The 16,744-nt window shown below is 37.6% G+C and overlaps 2 protein-coding genes across 6 annotated transcripts in view; one reads left to right on the top strand and one right to left on the bottom strand.

The window, feature by feature from the left end:
* Positions 1-16,744, top strand: part of macrod1 (mono-ADP ribosylhydrolase 1) — a 196,325-nt gene that overhangs the window by 59,502 nt on the left and 120,079 nt on the right. The window contains exon 4 of one of the 5 annotated variants that reach the window (XM_087280408.1): positions 5,053-6,270. Coding sequence (XP_087136534.1) covers positions 5,053-5,069 — 17 coding nt within the window. The 3' untranslated portion in view covers positions 5,070-6,270. 5 annotated transcript variants of the gene reach the window in all.
* The window catches only part of flrt1b (fibronectin leucine rich transmembrane protein 1b), a 50,427-nt gene that overhangs the window by 13,790 nt on the left and 19,893 nt on the right, over positions 1-16,744 (bottom strand). The window contains exon 2 of the mRNA XM_087282038.1: positions 6,648-7,073. The gene's annotated coding sequence lies outside the window, so the exon portion shown is untranslated. The remainder of the gene's footprint in view (positions 1-6,647; positions 7,074-16,744) is intronic.

Raw genomic sequence — 16,744 nt, 5'->3', positions numbered from 1 at the left:
TCATTTTCACGTGGAACTGAGCTTTGCAGAGCAACACGTGTACAACTGGAAAGGGGCGGTATGTCATGGAATAATCGTTTATCTCGATTAATGGTTTTTCATAGTCGTTAAAACCCAAAATCGAAATCGGATTTTCGATTAATTGCACAGCCCTACCATGCGCTGTAGACTTTGTGCCTAGATCGTTAAAATAGAGCCCTAGTAGTTTCATAATTGTCTTGATATTATTTTGATTTGACATTTTTTTTTAAGTAAATAATAATTTAAAATGAGAGGGGAAAATGCCATCCAGAAAAATATAAATGGAATTTAGAAAACAATAAAATAGAGTTAGAGGGAGCCATAATAATTCAAAATGCACTTGTTTTTGTGTTGTATTTGTGTATGGAGCGCTGGTTTGCATTGCTCTGCTGGGGCCTCATTCTTTTTGCAGTCTGCATCCTCTGGGATTGGACTCAAGGTTGTTTGTGTTGCAGACCAGGCCAGATGGGAATTGGTTGGCTGCCTCTTGGTTACAAAACGTTGTTACCTTAGGCAGCAACTACATGCAAAACAAACCTTTAAACTGTGCTATAGCACCCATGCAAAACTGATCAACAATGCTTTGAGAGAGAGAAATGCTGAGGAAATTGGAGGAAATTTTCTTTGATAAAACTTTCATCTTATTGCATTGACTGCACACAGCATTTATAATATTGCATGAAAATGATCTAAAATAATGTGTTTTTTAATCCAGATATCATTGTTGTCACTTTGACTCTGTCCTTTTCAAGTGTCTTTCTTTTTAAATGAGGTGCGTTGCATGAAAACGGGAGCAATTTAAATGTCATATTTAATGGCTCTCCCAGCGTGTATACATTTGGTTATTTTTAGATTGAAAAAAGAAAAAGATCAGCTGCCTTTCAGGCCTGACAGTATATTCTCTCAAACTGAGGTGAGAGATTGAGGACAAAGAAGAAAATAAATGGCAAAAAGCCTTTCTGATTATCTAATAAAATGATGCTGAAGTCAAGGCATCAGCTTTGCTTAGCAAAATCTAATAAAATATATGAGCGTTTTTGTTTGAATGTGCAATATCTTTATATGTTTGCAACAAGATACTAAAATCAATCACTTTTATTGATCGGTGGTCACTTAATATGGGAAATCTATACAAAGCACTTGCAATTTAATGACATAAAAACACAAGAGGACCAGGCTTATTATAAAATTGATAAAAACGCCACTCAAATGCAAGATAAAAAGGAAAAAAAATCGCTCCTGCAGTTAATTAAACTATTTTGCCTGTCGAAGTCAAATGTGAGATGTGTCAGGTGACAGCATTATTTTTAGATCTGCACACACTGTTGGTTTTAACAGACATTTCTGTTGAGCGTATGAATGCAGAAACCAATCAGAGGTGTTAGGATTATCACAGAGGTGGGTAGTAACGAATTACATTTACTTCGTTAGATTTACTTTAGTACAATTGTTGGATAACATGTTCGTTTTGAGTACATTTAAAAATGTTGATTACTCTAACCCCAAGTACATTTTTAGAGAAAAAATTTAATCTTCGCTACATTTGGCGGCGTTCCTTGGTTACTGTCAAATGGTAATAATTGTGATTCATGTGACTTGTTTACAAATGTCACAAGGCGCAGCACTGGAGAGTCTGTCATGTGAGTTTACTGTACTGTATAGATGGGTCTCCCACTTTGGTTTAGCGTGTGTTTGTGTTGAAATGATAGCTGAAGACATGCTATTTATCGAATCAAATCTTCCTCTGCCTCATATTCAGTCTGCGTTCACTTTAAGATGTCAAAAAGAATAGTTTCATATTGCGACACAGGTTGTACATCCAATTTCACAACATATTAGGGCTATAGGGCATAATGCGTCTATCCGCAATAGTCACATTGCAGGATTATATTATTAAAAGATGAAGATATTCATTTTCCTTTAGCTTAGTCCCTTATTTATCAGAGGTCGCCACAACTGAATGAACCGGCAACTTTTCCAGATTATGTTTTATGCAGCGGATGCCCTTCCAGCCGCATCCCAGTACTATAAAACACCCATAAACACATTCACACACACACTCATACACTACAGCCAACTTTGTTCATCTAATTCACATGTAGCGCATGTCTTTGGACTGTGAAGGAAACCAGAGCAACCGGAGGAAACCCACACCAACATGGGGAGAACCTGCAAACTCCACACAGATTTGCCCACTGGCCTAGCCGGGACTCGAACCAGCAACCTTCTTGCTGTGAGGCAACAGTGCTAACCACTGAGCCACCATGCTGCCCCAGATAAAGATATTATTAAATATTATTATTTTTGAAGATGATTATGTTATTTTACGTTTGATTGTTCAATTTCTGTACTTGAATACTGTTAGACTCCTGAAAGCCATAAAGCACGACCTTCATGGCCAATCACAGTCATTTCTGTTGAGCACGTGAACAAAATAGCACATTAGTTTTAGAACATGCTCAACACTGCTCAAATGAAAGCGGCAAATGGCCGTTTTTAAAATTTCAGTATCGATTGGTACTGAATTCCAGAATCGTGACAACCCTATTCAAACCCTATTTATGCTAATTTGATAACTATGGGCACTTTGAACTCATTGTTATACCAAATTTCACACAAGTCAAAGTCCTCCTGAGACCTCCCAAAGTTTCCTTAAAAACTAAAATATAAATATTAAAAGTTACTTGTTAATTAATACTTTTTTACTATTCCTCAAGAAACTTTTAAAAGTGCTTTCACACCTGTGAATCGATTCAGTTGTTCCGTAAAAGAGATTACAAATGTTACATGGTTGCTCTTTGCTCTTGATGTGGTTCGCTTTCACACGGCAAAGTTTCTAAACGAAAGAGCTGAAACAAGTCACGTGTGAGTAAACTCTCATCACATTGGTCAGAGTTTCAGGGTTTATTTTGCAAAGTCCCGCTCAGCTGTCGGGGGTGGTGGTTTGGTGGTGTTTAGGAGGGAGATGCGTGATTTACGGTAGATTATCTCTTGTTTGCGGGCATCAGGGAGTCTCTGTGCATTTGCGAGAGACTCCTGAAACTTCCGGGAGACTTGGGATGTCTGGAATAACCTCCCGCCATACTAATAATTCTCTCTTCATATAGCCGTATGCCTATTACATATCCATAATACATTGTGCTATAACCGGGCTTAGATCGTATCGCTTTCTCACTACAATCGGTCTGCTCCAGGGTTCGTTTCAATCGAGCCGAGACCACCTCATTCAAGCGATCTCGGCTTAAATGATTTGGCGCGGATCCGAGTGCGGTTGGTGGATTCACATATGCCAAACGAACTGCGCTAACTGGGCAAACATGACAGGTTCCGAAACAAAAGTCTAGGTGTGAAAGCACCCTAAGATTCTTACTTTTACTTTACTTGAGTAAAAAATTTCCTCAAGTACTTGTACTTTCACTTGTGTATAGATTTTAAATACTCTACCCACCTCTGGTTGGTCACAATTCAAAAATGTTTATCACACTTCTGTGAGCTTGAATGATCAGGATTAAAATCAGCTGATCACAAGTTAGTATCGGCTTGTAAAATCCCAATCAATGGGCCATGAAACCCCCTTTTTTGGTTCAAGTCTATGTCAGAATTTTAAAAAAAAAAGCATTCTAATGGACGTGGAGCGCTATGACCGGAGAAAGGAGTGGGCGTGGCCAGCAGAGCAAGGGAGAAAGAGGGGATCAAACAACTGTTATCAGTCAGTTGGCTCACAAAATGAGACACAAAATGTGAGAGACACATGACTTTATAGTTTTATAAGTTCAAGTTAGTGTCCAGCTACATTTCGACACGTTAGAATTATAAGGTTCTACCTGACATTTTTGTCAAAATTGAGTTATTGACATATTTGTATTAAATGACAACTTATTTACATTATGGGATAAGTTTTTCAAAGTTGTTTACATTTTAAGACTTATTATTTTACAAACAAATGTTACACACATACTGTTTGTATATGGAATGCAAAAACTTTGAAGCTCAATATCTCATTCAGAGCACAGATAGAACCTTATAATTCCAAGGTGATGATTTGTTATTTGTAATTTCATATAAATATAACCACCATTATAACGACAACCATGTTAACACCATAAAGTAGGACTTCTCACCTCAATCCCTGGGTCTGAATGCAGACACAGTGGATAGCAGTGCAGCAGGTTTCTTGTTCTGTTTATTTCAACCACTAGCCCTGCCGGTAGGATTTTAAACATAAGTGAAAACAGCAGCGTGGATATATTTGATGTGTCTGAATGGTAACGAACTCAATTGATAAAAGACAAAGTCGGCCATTCTCTAATTCTCGTACAGCTCTCTCAACAAAAATACTTGCTGCAAACCAACAGCTTTGCTGTATCCCTGACCGCATCACTGTGAATAAACATGCATCTAACCCTATGGATCATGAATACAAACACATACGACCCTTCATGAACGGCTAAGTACTGCGTGCCATATGCAGAGTCATCGTTTGCGGTCTCACCCAGTCATCGAGTCTCACAGCTTGGCAGGTCTGCCTTGCCTTCGGAAAGCACTTGTTCTCATAAATAATTAAGAAGCAGGCTCATAGGATAAGAAAACTCAGCTATGAATAATAATGAGAAGCTGACGCGTCATCACTCGACTAGCAGACTCGCGCTACGTCACCGATTTTGATCCCGCCCCAAAAATTATTTTAAACCCTTAAGATGAAATTAGCTGAAAAAAGCTTAACATCATCCAGTTTTTCTCACAATTAAAGTTGACAGGTGCTCACATTGTCTTAACTAATAATCAATGCACACAAATCTTTTAAAATCTCAAAAAAGTACTCAAGGGTTTCTTGAACTTTTAAAGCATCCATAGTTTGGGGCTGTCAGATCCCTGCATGACTGATGCACAAAGCACGCTGTAAATTTAGATTGCGGAAAGTTCTGTCTGTAGCTTGCTGCACAGTTTGAAACCTTGTATGTACTGTAGACATGTTGCCTTTTCCTTCCCTCTGTTCTGCATCTCTTTATTGTTTCTCTGTCTTTCACTCAGATGATTCTCTGCTCTGAAGACGGTTTTCATCCTGGCCATCTCCATAACCGCCCACTGTTTTGTCTGTAATCTCATATAATCTCTTCTTATACTCTTCTTTAATCGTACTGCTTTTTTTCTTCTTCTGTATATCCCGCTGATCCTCCTGTGTCAATCCTGCCTTTTCATTCTGCCTAAAGCTCTTTTTGATCCTTCTCTTCAGTCTTTATTTTCCTTCTTTTTTTGTTTCTACTTCAATTCTGTTGACAGTTATACGTTTTGTATATTCCTGCTGCACTGTCTTTTATTTATCTAGCCACACATGCATTCACTGAGCTGTATATTGTATTATTGTTTTATATTAGAACAAGAGGTTCAGGAATTGTGCAGTGGGTAGCACAATTGCCTCACAGTAAAAAGGTCGCTTGGTCGAGCCTCGGCTGTGTCTGTTGGCATTTCTGTGTGGAGTTTGCATGTTCTCCCCGTTCACGTGGGTTTTCTCCGGGTGCTCCTGGAAGGGCATCTGCTGCGTAAAATATATGCTGGATAAGTTGGCGGTTCATTCCGCTGTGGTGACCCTAGATTAATACAGGGACTAAGCCAAAAAGAAAATAAATGAATGAATATTTATTAAAAATGTCTGTTTTTAAATGGTACTTGACCAGGATTTTTAAATCTTACAAATACCACAAGTACCTAAATACAGGATGCGAATTACAGGGGGATTTGTGGGTGACTGACCCCCCAAATTAATGCTTAATCCCTCTTGAAAGATGTGAAAACATGTATGGGGGGGTCAGTCATCTAAAAAATTAAGAGATAGTCTGCTCTGATCGGCATCTGAAATGCTAATATTACTTATTTAATAATAGATTATATAAATATACACCTGACTACCCCTATAATGGAATATGCCATTGTAAATGCATAATCGCGTCCATTAATGTAAGCCGATAGACATGTGTTCACAAAACTCTTGTCTTGTAAAATAGGTGTTTGTTTCAACGTATAGCCTAATAGTAATATAAAATTAGATGCAAAGTTTGTATAGTTTGACCTACAGTGACTTCTGAAATAGCTGTGTTTTTTAGGGATTGACTGGCAAAAAAACAGGCAGACATAGCAGCTAAATAAGCACTTTAGGTGGAGATGACAATGAAAACAAATCGGTTTATGATTTATTGTTGGCTTTTAATTCATTGGTAAAATATTTTAATAAAATGTCTGTTTTTAAATGGTACTTGTCCAGGGTTTTTAAATCTTACAAATGCCACAAATACCTAAATACAGGGTGCGAATTAAAGGGGTGTTTGTGGGCGACTGACCCCAAAAATTAATGCTTAATTCCTCTTGAAGGATGTGAAAACATATATGGACATATTTAAGCAGGTTTCTCCTGAAATAATATTAGAACCAAGCCTTAAATTGAGATATTCTATATAATTGTTACCATTGTATTCTTATTATATATAGATACCTTTATGTTTATAATTTTTTTAAACCTCATTCTTGAATTATTGGTGTAATAAATTATATAAGAAATACTTATTATTGTGGATAAATATAACAAAGGCTGCTGATGTTATGTTAAATCGTAAAAAAATGGTGATTCTTACCATCTAGCAAGTGTCCCACATTGTCGTTTGGCTTGTAGGTCTAGACAGTCACTTGTCCTTTTAAATCAAGACTGGAAATTGATAAAAAAAAGCTTAAGGTCTTTCTTCTTGATTCTCTGCGTCCTTTGACTTTAGTGACCAACAAAAATGGCAGCCCTTTATTGTAGGATTCCTATGAATTGTAGGCACTGAAATAAGCATAACGTCAAGCATAAAAACCCCCGGGATTTTTTTTTCCAGTGTCAATCAATAGAAGCAGGCAAAATGTTCAGCACTTTCCTCCAGCAAGAGTACATCCGAGACGATGACGTGTTTTCAAGTTGTAGTGTGTCCATCAAAGCTGACATCATGTTGATTGTGTTTTCGTGAATGAAGATTGATGGAACGTTGAGACGTTGTAACCCTTCATCTTAGAGACCATGTTACCTGTAAAGAAAACATTTTCTGTGAATCAGAGTGCAGGGAAAAGACTTGATATTCGCAGGGTGTCATTTTCTCTTTAAAATTGGATGGAAAAAAGGACTGTATTTCAAAGAATATCAACTCTGAAAATGGTAAAGTCAAGTTCAGTGTGCAGAATTAAGTGGAAAATCTCTTTTACAGAGTGCTCAAAGCCATAGCCAGACCCCAAAAATGCAAAAATCAACACACGCGCATTTTGTGAAAAACTGGGTCACATTGTTGACAAGACTGAGGAAGGGCAGAAAATCATGGGTAAGGACCCATCTTTCCCAATTCCATTTTTTGATCCTTTATAGGGCACTCTGACTCACTGGAAAAGCCCTAGAGGTTATTACTAGACATTCTTTTAAAGGTGCAGTATGTAAGATTGACACCCAGTGGTTGAATTAGGTATTGCAGTTCAAATACAAAACACTTTTTCCACATGGCCACCCTTTCAATGATTCTATGCAAATGCATGTTGCCAGACTGCCGACTCTCTAACATGATCCAGCATGCCTGACTATTGAGCCAACACCATAACAATCTGCTCAGCTAATGTTTACGTTTGTCATAGTTGCATTATTTGCTAATCAAAAACCAAATAGTGAGGATTATTATAACTCTAAATCTGCATCTCATTTCGCAGGCTGCTGCTATCCTGCAGTGGTCGCATTCGTATATGTAGTAGAAGCCTAAAAATCTGAAGTGCGTTTCTTAACCAAGAAGTGTTGAAAATAGAGTGTTGAAACCAGATTATTGAAATATAATTAGGTAAACTGGCAGTGTTAATGGGGGTTATTACATTTTTTAAAAGGTGCAGAATATACAATGTGGCACCCAGTGGTTGAATTCGGTATTGCAGTTCAAATACAAAACACTTTTTCACCTGGCTCCTTATTCAATGAATCCAAACAAATGCATGTTGCCAGATTGACGACTCTAACATGAGCGAGCATGCCAGACTATTGAGCCAACACCATAACAACCTGCTCAGCTAATCTTTACGTTTGTAATAGTTACATTATTTGCTAATTATAAAACACCTAATGTGGATTTTTGTAACTCTGAATCTGCATCTCATTTCGGAGGCTGCTGCTATCATGCAGAGGTCGCAATTGTGTGTGTGTATGTATGTATATATATATATATATGTATATATATATATATATATATATATATATTTATTGCTCAGAGTGTTGAAATATAATTGGGTAAACTGGCAGTGTTACTGGGGGTTATTACACATTTTTTAAAGGTGCAGTATGTATAATTGACACCCAGTGGCTGAATTAGGGATTACAGTTCAAATACAAAACACTTTTTTTTACCTGGCCCCTCCTTTGATGACTCCATTGCCAGATTGACGACACTAACACGATTGAGCATGTCTGACTATCAAGCCAACACCATGACAACCTGCTCAGCTGTTTGTAATAGTTATATTATTTGCTAATTAAAAACCACCTAATGTGGATTTTGGAGGCTGCTGCAGTCCTGCAGAGGTCACATTTGTATATGTTGTAGTAGCCTTCAAAATTGAAGTGCGTTTTCAACCAAAACAACCCGGAGTGCTGAAATATAATTTAGTAAACTGGCAGTAGGCTGGTTATAGAGACCAAAACAAAGAAATACATTCTGACATGGAACGCACATTTTCAAAGAAGAATGATTGACTTTAGTATGGTTTTTCAGATAAACAGATATGTATACTTAGCATATTTCGTAAATATCTGTATACAGCCTTTAACTATTATTATTTTTCGATTTATATGTAAGGAATTAAATGTTCTGGTGTTTCTTTAATGTGTTATTGTTAATCTACAACTTTGTGAATCATGGATTATGAGTGCTTAATGAAGCAAGTAATGGTATGAAAATGTATTAGTAATGTTTTGGACTGTCAGAATTTATTGGATTAGTTAACGAAGATGTGAATTAGTGAATGATAATAGTTTAAATGTTATTTTTTTTGTACAATGGACATAATGCATTTACAGGTGGAGGAAATATTCTTTGTGTTGTTAACTATACTGAAACAAAAATAAAATTGTTTTAACTATTGAGTAATCATCTACTTAATGACGTAATGTGATTGACTGTGGAATAAGAGGGTGGAGTGAGAAGATTGTGTCATGCACTGAGGAAGGCAGTGTGCCGAAACGTCTGTGTTTTGTATCTCCTAAGAATATAAAATACAGCTATATAAATTATTTAATAAATATTTAACAAGTGTGAATTATCATCCTCTGAATGATATTTTTAACAAGATTAACGCACCAATATTTTAAAAAACAACTAGCGTGCAGTGCTGACTTCATTACTGAACTCTATTTATTTAGTGAAATCAGTGTCAATGTTATCGATGTTACCGTGTTCTTCACCCGAGTTAACTTTTTGGGAATCCATTTTTTGCTTTTTATTTTTTCTGGACTTCATTGTGATTTACAAATGTTAGAAATCATAGTCATATTCATTTCCACACATAAAATGTGATCATGAAGCTTAGTCCTAAAAACATATTTGATTTAATTAATTAATTAATTAATTCTTTTTTTTTTCCACATTATTCTCTTTAAAGTTCATGTGAACCTGGAAGTTGCTGATTAATTTTTCACCTAAATAACCACAATGTATGCCATCAAGATATATATTTTAAAATATAACATTTAAAAAAAATAAAACAATAAACAACATTTCCCATGGACTTTAAAATTAAAACAAAACAAAAAAAACACCTTCAAATGCTACAGATCATGTTTATATTCATATTATTTCCTCTTCAAAGAACTTTGAGTGCTTAGAAAAGTGCTACATAAATTAAACAAAATGTTATGGTAATTCACTTAATTCAATTTAGGTTTATTTATACTGTATAGACCTTTTCACAATAGTTATTGTTTCAAAGCAGCTTTACAAATGGTGCATATTATTGCATTACAATTAAAATAAGAAAAGTTAGGGTTATTAGATACCATAACTTTATTAGTAACCAATAACTAGCTAACTAGTAAATCATTACTAATAGCTTTTAATAGTTAAATTTATTATATATGAAGATAGTTTACCTGCAGTTATGTAGTATATAGGTAATGCCTATTGGCCCGTTTCCACTGAGTGGTTCGATACGGTATGGTTTAGTATGCTTTTATGGCAGTTTCCACTGTCTAAAAATACCCACTTTTTAATATTATTAACAAGATTAACGCAACAATATTTTTAAAAACAGCTAGCGTGCAGTGCTAACTTCATTACTGAATTCTATTTATTTAGTGAAATCAATGTCAATGTTATCGATTTTAAGAAAAGTTAGGGTTATTAGATACCATAACTTTATTAGTTACCAATAACTAACTAACTAGTAAATAATTACTAATAGCTTTTAATAGTTACATTTATTATATATGAAGATAGTTAACCTGCAGTTATGTGGTATATAGGTGATGCCTATTAGCCCGTTTCCACTGAGTGGTACGGTATAGTTTAGTATGCTTTTATGGCAGTTTCCACTGTCAAAAGATACCAAAAAGCAAACCATACCGTACCACTTTTCAATATTATTAACAAGATTAACGCAGCAATATTTTAAAAAACAGCTAGCGTGCAGTGCTGACTTCATTACTGAACTCTATTTATTTTGTGTTATCGATGTTACCGTGTTCTTCACCCGAGTTAACTTTTTGGGAATCCATTTTTTGCTTTTTGTTTTTCTGGACTTCATTGTGATTTACATATGTTAGAAATAAAAAGCATATCCATTTCCACACATATAATGTGATGTGTTTTATGGCAGTTTCCACTGTAAAAAGATACCAAAAAGCAAACCGCACCGTACCACTTTTCGATATTATTAACAAGATTAACGCAGCAATATTTTAAAAACAGTTAGCGTGCAGTTCCGACTTTATTACCGTACCACTTTTCGAGTACCCTTTCGGCAGGGTACCTAGCACAACAAAAGGGTACCAAAAGGTAGAGCAAGTCGTAAAGCTGAACACTATTGGTTATACGCGTACACAAGCAGGAGAATGAGAACATAGAAAGCGCCATTTTTAAATACACAGCCGAGACATTACACCGTAATAATATATACATATGATAACAAGCCAAGGTCGACCCAAGCTTAAACAAACCTCGTCGTCATCTTGATGAACAGCCACAAACCAAAGAAGAAGAGCAGAATCTACCCTGTGCACCGTAGTTGTTTGCAAGGCCGTCTTAAGCACGAGCGGTTTTGTTTTCTCGAGTGCTCACCACACATCTATATTTGAAATAACAAACTTCTTGTTAAGTGCTTCTGACATCCGATCCTTTCAGAAAAGGCCAAATGCTAGACTGAAGAGCAAAAAAACAAAAACAAAAGAAAAAACATTGGAGCAAATGATTCTTTCAGCAACCTAAAACATGAACAAACCGCCATGTTTAATTATTATCATCACTTTTTGGACTATTATGAACTCGCAATGACAGAATCACTTTCGAAAAAGAGGTTACATGTGCTGAGGAACATTAAAGATGCAGATAAGAGGTTACTCTAGGCTATTTGTTGCGTGTTGTTTTTGAATCCACACTAAAAGTATGCTGTGTGTAGTTCTTCTGTAACATATCAGAGAGGATAAGGGGCTGTATGTGTTCATATATATTACATTTTTTTATTTATTTTAGAGAACTGCAGAAATTACTGTAGACTATCGTTGATCTGCAGTTATAATCAAATCCTGTTAATAGAAAAGTTAGTAATAAATAAAAGTATTTATGTGTATAAAGCATCTGGGTTGTGAGAAGTGCTTCTCATATATGTGAACGACCCTTACAGAATTACTTTGACATTTCCTCGAGCGAGAATGACGTCGACTAAAACTTTCTGTCGTTTACCACGTCCACCATTCTTTTGGCAGTGGAAATGCAAGCCTGATAAAGGTGACCCGTACCGTACCACTCAGTGGAAATGGGCCATATGTGTGCATGTTCATGCTTGAGGATGTGATATACTATTACTGTGCCATTCATTCACACAAAGATTTGACATTCAAATAGTCTTATTGTGGTTTAATATTCCCATACACTAGTCCACATCACAGTTTGATTAGGTGTACAGCACTAATTTTGATGCATCCATCCAGAATTTGCCAAATTCAGTGACATATTGCACATTATACAGTAAATTACATTTTAATTACTGGATTTCCGCATCGTCAGGCAGACCAAGACTTTTTCATGCCAGATTCCTATAAAGCAATTAATTTTTTTTTAAGGTGAGTCTGAAATAATCCACAGTGCTTTAAAAAAAAAAAAAAAAAAAAAAAAAAAAATATATATATATATATATATATATATATATATATATATATATATATATATATATATATATATATATATATATATATATATATATATATATTTAGAATTTAGCTATGAGTGTTTGTTGTTTATGTTTACTAAAACCTCTGCCTTGGGACCGAACCTCTGAACCAGCAACTGTTAGCTCTCTTTGTATCACAGTGTGCTGAATCTGTTTAAAATCCCAGGCCTGGCGTGGATGATTTGTGTTTGTGATGTTGAAAGTCTCCTTTGGGTCCCACTGACTCCCAGTCTAATTGCTTTTCCATGGTCCAGTCCGAGATTGGGAGTGATCAAAAACATTATTGCAGAAATTTAATGCGCCGTGTGGACGCAGCAGGCTGGTGAAGATGGATCAGCGGAGGCCCATAGTACCACGTGTGCGAGGATACGGGGAGCATTTCCGAAGCTCGCAGCTGATGTAAAGGGAATTGAGCAGAGGAGGAGTAATAAGGACAAAGCGGGCTAATTAAAATCAATGGACGTATTGGGGAATTTTCGCCAATCAATGCTCGGAGATGGTATTCAGGCGAATGTCTAGTGGGTGTAAACCCAGACAAATATACAGCCCGCTGCCCTTCTCCGTTCACCTCTCTCTCTCTCTCTCACGCATGGTATAATGGGACAGTCACATTAGGGGAGAGATTATGATGGGAGATGATAAGAGGTTATATCGGTGCTGCTGTCATGACCTCCATCCCCAGACGTGCTTGAGTAAATGCTGAAAATGGACAGTAATAATGTTCACCTGGAGTAGGGTGGTGCTCGGGGGTTGTTAATATTGCTGATGGCACAGATGTCCTTAAAGTTATGAGAACGGTGGTGACACATCTGTGGTTTTATTTGTATGCCCTTGCATGTTTGCGGGTATGCCTTCGTGGCCGTGCATATGCCTATGAGCCCATGTCAAGGATTTTTACCATCCTGTGCACGTAACCTACCCATCTCTGCCTTTCAATTTCTCATTTGCTGAGCCAGAGAGAGGGAGAATGGAAAAGAGAGAGCGGGGCAGATGGAGGAGTAAAGGAAAGAAGGAAGATTGATGAACCCATTGGAATCAAATTTGGTGGCAGAAATGACTGTCAGGCCCAGTATCCACAACAACACATATTCACAGCGCCGAGAGCTTTGTCTTAGGATCATGAAGGAGCATGAAATCTTAATAGTCCGTCTCGTTGCTCACACAGCTTTGTCATAAAATATTACTCAAGTACATCATGAAATAATTATTCCCCAGCAAATCCAATTCATTATTAATTCACAACCAGCACTGATGAATAACGTTGTTGTATTGGCCGGCTAACAATGTAAACAGCTGGAGAGCTTTGTGTTGCTGTCTAGCCCCTCGCACGTAAGAGCCGTAAACTCGGTTAACATGACATGATTGCTATAGGGCCCTTAGGAATTGTGGTATTTTACTGAACAGAGAGCGACTGTGTGTGACTTTCATTGGGGCCACTGAGATGGACGCCATAGTAGCAGAGCACTGGCCGGAGGGCATACTTGTGTGTCAGGATATTTTTCAGCTCCCATATCAGCACATGGCCGTGAAACCAGCGCTCTATGCCCGCAGGCAACAGTTTTGTAGTGCTGTACTCTTCTAAAAAAACGCTGTTCTAGAATGGTAAGTGCTCTAGAATGTTCTACAGTTGTCACATCACATTCTCTCCACATTCGCATTTATTCTCCTTAAAGAACCTGGAAGTTGCTGAGGATTTTATTTCAGTATGTTGATGTACTTGGGGCTTTCTTTTTGCGCATCATTTCCTCATAGCAATCTAATGATATGAGGGGGTGGTTAGGAATATTGTGGCTGAATCACTCAAACTGACGTCAACAAAGACTGGAATTCCAGAAAACACAGAGGCAAATGGTCATACTTTGATTGATTTCAGTTGATCAACTTGAAAGGATTAATTGTTCACCTAATGAATAACAATGTAAGCTATAGCATAATATACACTTACTGGCCACTTTATTAGGTACACCTGTCCAACTGCTTGTCAACACAAGTTTTTAATCAGCCAATCACATGGCAATCACATGGTCAAGACGATCTGCTGCAGTTCAAAGCGAGGGTTAGAATGGGGAAGAAAGGTGATTTAAGTCGGTTGTTCCCAACAGGGGGAGTCCCCTTGTGGGGGACCTTGAAGTCCCCCACAAGGGGGCTTTAGTGAGGGCTGTGAGGGGGTCAGGTCATATTTTTTAATAATACGTTTTTGCCATTGGACGATTAGGAGAACGATCATGTTGTCTGAGTTAATTTTATCCTCTGGCTGACCAAAAGATAGACAAATTTGTAACCACAAAAACCACAGAGTCTCATTGATTCACCTTCAGCAGTTAATACTAATAACCCAAGCATACTGGACCCAGGTGAAGAAGCTTTAAACATCGCAGCGCAAGCAACACTGAAAACACGAAATGAAGGAAATACCAAGTTAGTTACCCGAGCTATGGTTTTATTCCATTTTCTCGAAGCAAAGAGTCCCTGACCCAGCCACAGTTTATTATCTGCATCAAAGTTCTTGCTAAGGAATGCATGAGGCGTCCAAATTAATAAGACATTTGCAGACGACTCATCCCCAATACCGCAACCAGCCCAGGGCATTTTTTTTGAGCGCAAGGCAAAAAAATTAACACACCCAAAATGAGATGAGGGACGTCACAGCTACTGACAAGAAACTTTTAAAAATTTGTCAACTAATTGCCAACTAATATATGGCCGATTTAAAGGCCAAAGGCTTACGTTTCTCATTTACAGATGGCCTACTGATGTTTAGCTTTTATATATTTACATTTGACACAGGCTATTTGTGCATAAATATATCTAGATATAGTAATAAACATACCGTTTGTTTGAAAACAACATTTTTTGTCATTCTTACTGCAAACTATTAAGCAATATTATCAATTAATGTTGAGGGGGGCCTTACAATATTTTCCGGCGGAAAAGGGGGTCTCAGCTAAAGAAAGGTTGGGAACCACTGATTTAAGTGTTTTGGAACGTGGCATGGTTGTTGGTGCCAAAGGGGCTGGTCTGAGTATTTCAGAAACTGCTCATCTACTGGGATTTTCACGCACAACCATAGGGTTTACAGAGAATGGTCCGAAAAAGAGAAAATATCCAGTGAGCGACAGTTCTGTTGGCGCAAATGCCTTGTTGTAATCAGAGGTCAGAGGAGAATGGCCAGACTGGTTCGAGTTGATAGAAAGGCAACAGTTACTCAAATACCACTTGTTACAACCAAGGTATGCCTAAGAGCATGTCGGAATGCACAACATGTACAACCTTGAGGCGGATGGGCTACAGCAGCAAAAGACCACACCGGGTGCCACTTCTGTCAACTAAGAACAGGAAACTGAGGCTACAATTGGCACAGGCTCACCAAAATAGGACAATAGAAGTTTGGAAAAACGTTGCCTGATCTGATGAGTCTCAATTTCTCTTGCAACATTTGCATGGTAGGGTCAGAATTTGGCATCAACAACATGAAAGCATGGATTCATCCCGTCTTTTTGTGACCACAGTGTTGGTATCTTCCGATGGCTATTTCCAGCAGGATAACGTGACCTGTCATAAAGCGCAAATCATCTTAAGGTGTACCTAATAAAGTGGCCAGTGAGTGTATATTCATATACAACTTTTCCTTCGCCACAGCGGAATGAACTAAAAGGCTGCAGTCTTGTAGTGCCGTTCCCTTCTAAAAAAAAAACCTCTGTTCTAGAATTGCAAGCGCTCTAGAACCGTTCTACAGTTGTCGCATCGGCTGAACGGCAGTTCCGTCTCCTGCTAATGATGCTTCAAAGCTTCTTTTCAGGAAGCGGTCTAATTTATTGCTCAGTCTACTCATCGTAATTACCTACCATTCAGTGAAGAAAGGAAAAAAAATATATAATTGCTACATAGAGATGTTTTGACAGTGGAGTACAAACACCTTGATGAGATGTGCCTAGGTACCGTTCTCGCTTTTTATTTATTTCATTATTTTTATTTTTTTGCAGTCCAGTGATGTCTCAGATCTTTAACTGCCAGTGGCTCTGCAGCGCTGAATAGTGATGTGTGTGTGCTTGTGTGTTTCACTCTCTAAGATCTGATGATAATTAGCTAAAGGTAATCAGGGGTAATTCAGCAACGGGAGTGAAAATGGCAGGAGACGCCGGGATGTGACCAGCCTCTCAACACACACCCACACACTGCAGCCTTTTAGTATGAACAACCAGGAGCAAAGAGAGAGCGGGGAGCAGGGATGAGTGTGTGACAGGGATGCGTGGATGAGCAGTGATGGGAACGCACCTTGTTTTTTTCCCCCATG

The sequence above is a fragment of the Danio rerio genome, chromosome 14 (genome assembly GCF_052040795.2).
Source record: "Danio rerio strain M-AB ecotype USA chromosome 14, GRCz13ab, whole genome shotgun sequence".
Taxonomy (NCBI): domain Eukaryota; kingdom Metazoa; phylum Chordata; class Actinopteri; order Cypriniformes; family Danionidae; genus Danio; species Danio rerio.
The sequence above is the reverse complement of the archived record's forward strand: the minus strand, read 5'-3'. Positions and strand labels throughout refer to the sequence as shown.